Source organism: Limulus polyphemus, unplaced genomic scaffold (genome assembly GCF_000517525.1).
Source record: "Limulus polyphemus unplaced genomic scaffold, Limulus_polyphemus-2.1.2 Scaffold415, whole genome shotgun sequence".
Classification (NCBI taxonomy): domain Eukaryota; kingdom Metazoa; phylum Arthropoda; class Merostomata; order Xiphosura; family Limulidae; genus Limulus; species Limulus polyphemus.
The window spans coordinates 105,312-116,689 of NW_013666025.1; the positions used below are offsets into that span (position 1 = coordinate 105,312).

Consider the following 11,378-nt stretch of genomic DNA (forward strand, 5'->3'; position numbering starts at 1 on the left):
GATACGAAATCATAAAATTAGTTTATAGCATTTAAAACAATATGTAAAATAATGTGAAAGTAGAGTATTGTTTGTTTAGATTAGTCATACTTTAGTTCTGCACACAAGTTTTCTGATATACGTGACAAACTCATCCTTAACTTACACTATTCCACCACATCTCTGTGTGTGTATTGATCTACTGTGTGTACACTGTAAGATGTTTAATACTTATTTCAAACTCTATATGGCGTTTTTTATGTAAGCTACTAGTGTATCTTGATTACTGAAAGTGCAGTTTCTTCCTAACACCAAATTTGGGGGATTGGTTGGGTTACAAAGGGGTATCACAGTTTTCTGTATTCATGTTAGAACCAAACAAAATTGTACTCTGATAAAGGGTTTGATATGTAACTCAGAAAAACCACACTTGCCAGAAGAACTTGTCTCTCTGTAGTATTTGGTGATGAAGATGCATATTTTAACAGACTCTGCTCCTCTTGGACAAAATAAAAGTGTTAATGTTCTGGCTGTTGCCACACTTGAACACTTTACAGTGGCAAATAAGCTTCATTGAGCCTTGCTTAGTCATGTCAGTTGACAGAATTTGTGAAAACCATGTAGAAAACTGCTTAATAGAGCTAAAGAACCAGATCTTATATTGTACAACATGTGCAGCCACTACCAAGTATTGTGTAAAATTTTAGATGGAAGTATGTATTTTACTCCTTCATAGTCTGGAAACCATTGTGAATTTGGCCATGCTTCTGGGCAATTCAGAATCGAGATATTGCATAGTTCAAATCTATTCAGAATTAATAAAAAAAAAAGTACTGGAAAGTTTTGTTTGGGAGTTAACACACCAAACGTATCTCCCTGACTCACAAACTAGGTGTTAATATAATGGAATAACTTTTACATTGTCACTTTTTAACTTTTCAAATTCTAATTACTAATGGGATTGAATTCTATATCAAAGTCCAAGCCAAGTGTAAAAGAAAGAGCTGTTCTCAGTACATTCAAAAATATTGCTTTCAAACTTGTGATGTGGAGACTGTGTTAACACTTTTATTTTATTTAATAACAGGTCCTGTAATATTGATTTTTTATTGTAAATTTGTAATAATTTGTGATTTATTGATTTGTTTTGATGTAGATGCTATTCATAGAAGAGAAGATGCTCTTATGGGTTTGCCAAGATTTGGGTTTAGGTTTGGAGCTTTTCCTGATCTCTGTAATAGTCCAAGTCTCAGTCATGGGTAAGAAACACTTGTGTTAACTAGTTTTTATCTGTAGTAAAGTTACAGGTACCAGTTCATAGTCAGAAATTTCCTAAACCGCAATCTATTGTAGAATATGAAATAGAATAACTGGTATTTCAATGAAAGAACTTAAGTTTTTTGTATTTTAGAACATAAAGGTTTACTTTGTACCTGACAGTTTTAGGGAATGGCATCAGTTAATAATATAAAATATATATATATATTGAAAAAAATTAGTATGAAGTTACCAATCTTACTAAAGCCTTAGGAAGATTTTTAAGTTTTAGAAATTGTATTTTTCTCTAGTTTAACAACAGTTTAAGGTTTTACTCTTCTTTAAACCTCTAACCTAACAATATTTAAACCATTAGTTATTTAATTTTTTGATTAGGTCGTCCTCCATAATATTACCACTAACAATTTTCAGAGATTGTATTCTTCACAACATTCATTTTTGGTGTTCACACAGGCACAAAAGACTATCAGACTCAAGTTTCTTTCCTAGTTAGTTTTTTAATTAACTTTAGCTTTTGTAACCTCTTTTTTGTTTACTTCAACATGCATCATCCACTCTATTAATAAGTTAAATTATCTTCTCTATTCATTCACAATGAAATGAACATTTTAATGTAATGCTTGATAATGGTAAGCATACACTCCTTTTTCAGCTAATTTATTAAAACTAGTAAGTTGTTTCCAACATCTGCTTCCTTTAATTATACTTGTAATATGACAATAGTATAATAATAGTATTCCAATCACACTGTGTTTGCCATACTATAACAATACTATTATTATACTATCTACTAATTCTTGAAATTCCGTAAAGGACTAGATAAAAAAATGCAGTGTTAAAAAATGTAACATGCCTAATACTAAAGTTGTATTACAAGTATAAACATGCTTTGCCAGCTTGAAAAAGGTGTTCACACCGTAACAGTCTTTTACGTTTGTAATTGATTAATCATGAAAATATCTACATTATTGATATATCATTTCTACTTTTTTCAGTTCCAAGCTTCTTGTTACACAGCTTACAAGGGCTATACTATGATCTGATGAATATAGTAGTAAAAAAAGAAAATTAATAAGGAAAAAGAAACATGCATACATTTAATAATACTTTAATCAGTTGTGCTCCTGTGACAATACATTGGTAATGTGGGTACAATAGCTAAGAAAAGCTGGAGATTTTATATACTAGAGATAGCTTTGGAGCAAAAAATATTACTTTTTTTGTCCTGGATGTTATCTAAGATCATAAACATGATATTATAAGATTCTTTGCTTAATTGAGGAAAAAAAATGTGTGTTGTGTGTAAATACACACATAGAGAAGGTCTCTAATGTAAAGACTGGTTACATCATATTTGTATTTGTTTCAAAGTATGTTCTCAATCTGAACTTTTATTAAATATCTCAATTTTATTTTTATTTTACATTATATGGAGAGACTAATTTCTATATCTACTGTTAATTTCTTAGTTTGAGCTAATTTTTGCTGACTTTTTGGAGAAAACTTTTAATGTTTGTTTGGAACACAGGTTCAGCACTAGTTTTAATGATGGTCCACCAAAAACAGGAGTTAGGAGGACAACCACATCCACACGATTTGTAAATGGAAAAAAGATAGAAAAGAAAAAGTAAGTTTTAGTAATTAGATAGAACCAATGATAAGGGCTGTCTTTAAGATTTTTTTAATTAATATTTTAATTTAGTTTAGAGGATGGAACAGCTGAGATGGACCAATAGGTCCCAGGTTATCCCAGAATGTTACATTATGTTTTATGTTATGTTAAAGACATTTATATTTACTTGTTTGTAGAACATGTCATATTAGTAATACAAGGATAATGATGATTGTTTTTTGAACATTACCTTATAGAATGTGTAATATCCAACAGTTGTCATCTCGGCACCTGTGTTAATTTATACATCAGGTAGTACATTAATATTATTGGTTTCGAATATTAAAATAAGCAATTCCTGTCTATTTTTTTATCTTTGGTATATATTTTCTCTGAGTTTGAGTCAAACAGACTAAACTTAGTTACAACATTAGTCACAAATTTCAAATAGAAATATTTTATTCTAGTATTAGCAATTTTTTCAGTAGGCTTAATTTCTTTATCAGACTCGACTGCCTTTCATTGCTGTTATTTTGAAAAATTAAATGTTTTCTTTCCTATACCTGCAGCATTAAAGTAGTTGTAATGCATAACCTTGATTTACACACCTTTAAGTGAGATATGTCGGAGTTCCCATGATGCTTTTTTCACCCAGTAAAAGGATATTTTCACAAGGTGACCCAAGGATTTTTTTCCCCAGTAATCCACTAATTGCATGAAAATCCATTCTGAAATTCTAAACTTGTAGCTGTTTCTGGTTATCTAAACTTGATATGCCATTTTAGATGTAATCCTATGTCTTACCTTACCCTCTTCAGACCCCATTTAGTAACCTGATCCTCTTCACAGACTGTTATTAACTTGTAATTTATGAAAATCAGTACATGAGGCTGTTTCTCTTGGGCAACCACCACTAATCTTTGCATTACTTCAGTCCTGTGACGTAATTATTTTGTGTTACTGTTACAAACCATTTGCCACATATTTTAACTGTAAGACGAGTTACTCGTGGATGTGTTTGCCCCCCAGCAACATCCATCATTTTCACTAAACCTGCTCCTATATTGCAATATTACCACCTTTGTTGCTTTGCAAATAAATTGTTCTTGGTACATGCAGGTATATGTGCAGTACATAACATCACAGTTGCTTTCATTAATGAGTACAATATTCAATTTGGGTGGCAAACGAATTTTGTGTGGTGGGGCACCTTAATGACTGTGAAGTTAAACTTAAGAGGGTTAAACTTATTACACAAGATACAATACCCACCAATCACCTCTAGTGCAAAAGACACTTTGAGTCAAATGATTTGACTTTCACTCATCTTCTATTATGAATATGGTGACATTGTATGTACTCCTCTACTTCCCATTTCGTTTTTACACAGTTTAATGAAGCTGAAAAAGCTTCCCGTGCACATATGGCAATATCTTCCATACTTTTCTACTTCTAATTTCATTTTTGCATGGTCTAATGAAGCTTTAAAACTCTCGCACACGTTAATAACATTTAATAACGTTAGATTGAAGAGACATGGAAAGTTTTTTTTTTTTTTTTCTTTATTTCAAGAAACAATAAAGATTCAAAATTACATGCAAGTTTGTACTAACTGAAGAATGGATTAAAGTGAGTTAACTCGTGCAATGTACTTTATTTTCCTGATGTAATGATGACAGATCAAAGAAAGACCACCATTAAATCTCTGTTTTGATCATTCTTGAAACTAAATAGATCTGATAATAACCATCAGCTTAATTTATGAACTTTTGAACAAGAACTTTTTTTTTTAATCTTGCAGAACCAAATCTAATGTCTTGTATGTGTTTTGGTACTATTAACCCATTAACTGCGGATGACTGATATTACCATCATTGAAGTTCTGTGGCTCAGCTACGAATGACAAAATATCCGTCAGTTGCACATATATAACTATAACTCTATGTGAATGACGAAAATTACCATTTTATTGTGATTGATGGCAACTCAGTTTTATCTGCGAGTCAGAAAATGGCAACTGAGCTGCTCCTGCCACAGTTAATGGGTTAAACTACAATTTTTTTTTTTTGTAATGTAAAACCAAGAAATAATGTTTGCATTTTGGACTTTCTTATCTGAAAATATTTCTAGGTTTTTAATATATAGATTTGAAAAGAAACAAATACTTTAAAAACATTGAAAGTAGTTAATTTAGTTGCACTGCAGCAGTGATCAGAAAGCTCCAAATTACTTATCTTAATAGATTCAACTGTTAACCCTTTTCACTACTGTTTTCTTTGTAATTTTATGTATATCTTGTTACACTGAAGTAGTATTCATCCTGTCAAAAGCAATAAATCACAGTGGGAAAACATTAGAGTTAATCTAAATGACACATGATCTAGTGTAATATTTTACACTGGCACTCAAGCTAGTGTAATTTGAGGCATTTTAAGCCAAGTTCAGAAGTTTATAATTTTTACATTTTTGTTAAAATCATTATAACAATAAATAAAACATAAAAGAAATGAGGATTTTTTTTGTTGTCACTGCATACTTGAGGTGCTTTTATTTAACATTCTTTCCAAAGTCTTATTGAGTCTCACATATTTAGATGTCCCCAAAAAAATTAATTTAACTTTCAAATATGCATTGTAGAACACAAAAACAGTATAATGGATTAGAAGAGAAAATACCAAAACTACTATAATTTATCCACCTTCCTAGGTAACCTATAAATAAGTTGAAAAAAAAAATTCAGTTGATTCCAAGTACGTGGATTTTATGTTCTATTATATTTTGGTAAAGTGCATGTTCACACTATATTTATTGTCATTCTTTTCTATAGGGTTATAGACAATGGTGTAGAGACAGTGACAGCTTATGAAGATGGAGTATTAAAGTCCAAGACTGTCAATGGAGTTCCTCAAGCATTGACGACTCAACAGTCAAAGTAGCAAAGTTAACTGTTTGATATCACGTGAAAATGTTTGGAAATGCTCCATCCATGTGTCAGTTGTAGATTTTATTGATGGTTCTACATTTTGAGTGTCAATATCAAACTTGAGGGATGGGTCATTTCAGTGAATATCCATGTTAAGTTACTGTGTTTGTATATACATCTAGAAGACCAAGTCAGCTGAAAGTCAGTTGTAGGTGTAATGAAACTGTTTGCTAATCTTTGTTTTGCAATAAAGTATTGAAAGATCTGATAGTTTGTTATATATATTAATTTAGTGAATTTCTTTTAAGAATGTCAGTTTCTGAAAACTTATTTTTCTCTTAAAAGGTCAGAGAATGTGAAAACCCCTTATTTGGGAAAATGTCTATCCACTTGTCAAACTTAAATTTTGTTTCATAAGATAATAGGTAGTAGGAGTATCTTTGTCCTGCTGATTCTTTATGTGGCTTGTATTGTTTGAACTGCATGTTTCCATACTTTATTTCTGACTAATGAATACATTTTGTGTTTACATGACAGAGTCCCTGAAGTTGATAAAATTTGGATACTTTCATATATGTACTACAAAACTTTTGTGTGTTGGTTTAAATGTTGTAGCAAAATTCATTGTGTTGACTCATTCTTCATGACATAGATTGTTATATGAAACATACCCATTTGTATTGGATGATAAATCTTGCATCACAACCAGCCAAGAACTGAAGTTTCTGACTTCATTGGTTCTAATTAGCCTAGATAGAACAGTGATAAGAAATATAAATGTTTCTGGATTCACTACTTATTTTTTTGGAAAGTGTCCAACAGTGTTTGAACATTAGGTTTAGTGTTTTGTGCAAATGTTGTTGTAATTAAAAAGAATATGTGACCATATGTAAGGGAAAGCTTTAAGATAGATTGAGCTTGTACCCGTACAAATTTATGGATGGAATGCATTTTCCAAATGGAGAGAGAGACATTTTTAGAATGTTTAATGTAAGTTGTTTATATAATAGTCATACGTTTCAGGTGGGCATTGTGTTTCAGTGAACATTTTATTTTTCTAGCTGGTTTTCAGTTGCTTTGTGTCTTTAAATCAACTTTTATTTTTTAATATTCAAATGTATCAAATGTTATTATCAAGATGAATATAGAAAAGTAGCATGTGGCTGTTATGTTGTAATGTGTTAGTATTCGGTGACCTTCAAGCATAAAACAAATATTTGAATTCTAGGATTATTTATTGGGTTTTTCCATTAATAAAGTTTGCTCACACACATACTAGAAAAACACCTACTTTAAAAAGTGCCAAATCTATTATGCTCAGATTTTTCTCCTCCTTAATTGTGTATGGTATTGGTATGTGGTTAACTAAAAGGTGTAACCACTGACTAAGTAAAAAGGTTTGCTTGATAGATGTACCATAAAGAATTGTAAAGATTGAATTACTACAGCACTTACAGTTGCACTGGGAAAGTTGAGGACCTAATCTTATGTCAGACTTTTTCAAGATACTTTTTAGTAATGAGTAGTGTCAGATAAACAGGTCTCATTCTTAAATTTTGTTTGTGGTGGGGGGGGGGGGATTTCAAGTGGTAAATTTCTTTTGTCCAGTCAGAGAGTAGTGGCACCTTATCAGTAAGGTAAGGTAAACAAAAAAAAAACACATTCACATAAGAATTTACAGTAGTTCTTACAGAGCCCAAAGTATAAAATTGCAAATATAAGCAATTTTATTAAAGAATTTTAAGAAATTGGTCACAGACAAATTACTCTTCATACAGTTTGATTGAAAAAATTAGCTACAGTTGTGATTGGTTCAGTTCTTATTGTGTCGAAAATTGGCAGCTACAAATAAATACTACAAAACTGTGATAAATATTGTTTTATAATATTTTCATTTTGTAGGATGGTGTTGGAAAGGGAAAATGTGTGTGCTTTTTTCTGATTGCATATGTGCATATGCTTTATTTAAAACAAGTTTAACTTAGCTTTTGTAAATATACTTTGTAATTTAAATGTTCATTTATATAATTTAATGTGAAAGAATTGCAGTGTGCTAGAATTTGTGTTAATGAAGCCTATTTTAAAAATTACTAAAATAATCTAAACAACACAAATAATAGTTTTTAGTTTATTTTTAACTGAATAACAGAATTTTTAGTGAACGAATATTAATAAATATAGTTTTATAGGATAGAGTGGTAAAATTAGGTATGATTTAAGTTAGGTCCTTAACTTCTTAATTATGAAACATTAGGAATCACTTGAAATAAATAATAAAAAAATGTAATATAATTTAAAAGGCTTTGGTAAAATATTGTGACATGTGGCTCTTTTTTTATTACACTTAAAAATGATTATTTTACATGTTTTATGAAGTGTTTCACAACATGTTTTTATGTGGGATCACACACTTCAAGGCAGCTAATTTAGAAAATCATAACATTGATATAGACGTTAATGGGTTCCTACTAACACTAGTTAATTGTATAAATTCATTGTAGTCTATTAATCTTTCATGTATTCAAACATTTTCATTGTGATATCAGTAATAGTTGAAATTCTTTTTACCACATTAAGTTGAAATAGTTTCTCTGATTTATGAAAATAGAACAGGCTCTTTTATATTTTATGTGAGTAGCTGTGTGTGTGTGAATTTATGTATTGAACCAGCCCACAATTAAGTGATTAGTTGCAACGTATAGATAACAAACTGTGACTTGTTGCATACTAAATGTAGCAAGTTGTTATTGGTTCTGTTTTGTGCTTCTCAATTTATTTTTGTATATACCACAGAAACTACAGTTAAAGTTAATCATGTATAAATTGATTGATAATTCAGAGTATAAAGTAATTATTGTTGCATATCATTTTTGTGCCTGTGAAGTTGTTGCTGTTATTTCTTCTTAAAGTTATTGTTAGTGTAGTTTCAAAAATAATCAGAAATGTTATTAAAGACAATGTTGGATATCTAAGTTTAATTAGTGTTCTGACATTTTATATGAACGTTATACATGAGACGAGAATAAATATATTGAGATCTATCTGAATATTTGATCACATGGCACAGTTAGGAAAGATAGATGCAAGGACTGATGCAAGCTAAGAATACCATGAACTTGTGTGACTTGGATGAGCCTCCATCAGATTTTTACTTTTGAATGTGTTTTTAAAAAATTGTGTATCCAACTGCCAAATACTGTAATATGATAACTTAAGTTCTCTTTTTTCTCAAATAAAATATATTTTTAAAATATCACATAGATTAGTGAAAATAAATTTTGAGTAAATATAATGATACAATTTAGTGGTTAGAACATGAAACTGTAGGCTTAATATTTCTTTGTGCTTCTTTTTATGATCCCTTTTACAAGTTCTGTACTTAAAGACTGAAATTGTGACAGTTGAAGTTTTGTTTCTCCATATCAATAACTTAAATATTTGTTTCATTTTAGTTTCTCTTAAAGATAAGAGATAAGGTTTGTTTTTCTACTATTTGTTCATGTCAGTTTTGTTAACTATGGTTTCAACCAAGTAGTGCTCAGTGTAATTTTGATTAAGATGGAAGTTGAAATATGCTGATTTTGTAGGGGGCACACACTTCTGGTCATTTTCATCGTGACCAGTGGTTTTATTGCTTTAACAAAAATAACTACACTTGCGATTGTAAATAATATTTTTTGTTGTTCAAACAACAGTTTTTCCATTACTAACAATAGTAAGAATAATGTATCAGTAATGTAGTACGTGAAAAAATCGTTAGGTAAAAAGGTAACCCATCTTTCGTCACTGTCAACTTTGGTACATAGGGGGGTATATTTTATTGGGCTAGTATGTGTGTATTTGATAGTGCTGTGATTTTGTTATTTAACTTGTACTGTAAAGTTTTTTAAATAAAAACTTTGTATGTATTGAAATTGTAAAAGATTTTGGCTTCCTTTTATATTTCATATAAGTTGGTATTGAGAAATGATGGCATTCGTCGAAACTCGTAAGTATGTGATGTGAAAATACTAAAATTTTTAACAGATATTATTCATATATTAAGTCAATAATTCTTAAACTAGAAAATGTTGGTATAGACAATTTACAGTTCTACAAATTGCCTTCACGTTAAAGAAATTTATAAAACTTCAACTCTTTGAGATTTTAAAATAATACGTCGTACTAGGCCGTATTTCAGTATAAACACGTGCACGGTATGTTACAGTTGGCGTCATAACATTTTGCAAAGAGGAGGGCACTAAAATCCTATTTGCTTGATACAATTTTGAAAAGAATTCTAAACATTTTACAAATAAATTTGAGTAAAAGTATTTTGTGTAACATTTTATAGTATGCTTTCATATAAAATATTTGTGAATAGTGGAGTGAAGGAGATACTGACAAATATATTTTAAGCTGCAAAAAGTCACAATCAACTTTCGTAGTAACCAGCCTAATATATATAAAGTATTCTTGGTTTGTTTTACAATTTTTCAAAGTCGGGCTTTTTTACAATTATAAGGAAAATTGTTGACCTTCAGTGTGACCTTGCCCTTTGAGCACATTCATCAAAAATTAAGTTGGTCTTTGGAGGACACCCAACCTTTGTGGCAAATATGATCAAAATTAGATTTTTATATCATTACTCGTTTTCTACTTTTTATGTGTGGCTTCTAGATGTTGTGTTATCGTGACGTAATGACAAACTCCATCTAGCAAACTGACTTAAATTAAAATATACTTACAACATTCTCTTATTTATAAAAGGTTCTTAATAATATAATAAAACGGATTTTAAACAAAAGGTAATATCTTTTATTTGAGTTTGATGTACGAGCTTTTTTAAAGTGGTTTCATTCAAAGGGATTATAGCGGTTCAGCTTAACATACAAAACTATGTTCCTACAATATAAATAAGTTGATTTATTTTAACAAAGTACTTAGCTGAACTATACCATTAATTAGAAAAAGCAGTTATCCAAAGAATAAGATGATTTTGAGTAAAGTAGGAGTTTTTAGAGTTTTTTCATTTTGGTTTGATTGTTGTTAAGCGCAAAGCTACTCGAGGGATATCTGTGCTCTGCCCACCACGGGTATCGAAACCTGGTTTCTAGCGTCGTAAGTCCGTAGACATGCCGCTGGGGGGCTTTATTTGGATGAAGTTTAAAAGTGAAATCGTGTGAAATACATGTTTGAGCACATTCTCTTGATTTTAAGAGTAAACGTTGCTACAGTGCTCATATATATATATATACACTGTATGTGTGTGTGTGTATAAGACATTAATGTATTGTAGACATTATTAAATTACCAAATATCATGATTATCGAACGTTTATAAATAAATTGAACATTGTTGGTGAGAGTAGATTGAGACACGTATGAGGGTACGATTGGTACTCGACTACGCCTATTCTTTAAATTTTCGACAATGAGTTTTCGTTTCATCATTTTAATGCACCATTCTCTTTCTCAATTTCAAATAATTTATGCAAGTAACCATGTGGATCCTGAGTGAGGTTGAACGCAGTAGTATGTAACGTAAAAATAAAAAAAATATTGTTGCGTCATCGAGATCACGTGACTATTCTCACGCCCTCTAGTT

At 30.3% G+C, this 11,378-nt stretch overlaps 1 protein-coding gene across 7 annotated transcripts in view; it reads left to right on the forward strand.

Moving 5' to 3' along the window:
- The window catches only part of LOC106458089 (dnaJ homolog subfamily B member 6-like), a 62,094-nt gene extending 54,013 nt beyond the window's left edge, over window positions 1-8,081 (forward strand). For all 7 annotated transcript variants that reach the window (XM_022384211.1, XM_022384216.1, XM_022384213.1 and 4 more), the window contains 3 exons: window positions 1,136-1,238; window positions 2,786-2,884; window positions 5,697-8,081. In XM_022384211.1, coding sequence (XP_022239919.1) covers window positions 1,136-1,238; window positions 2,786-2,884; window positions 5,697-5,805 — 311 coding nt within the window. In that variant the 3' untranslated portion in view covers window positions 5,806-8,081. The remainder of the gene's footprint in view (window positions 1-1,135; window positions 1,239-2,785; window positions 2,885-5,696) is intronic.
- The last annotated feature ends 3,297 nt before the right edge of the window (window positions 8,082-11,378 follow it).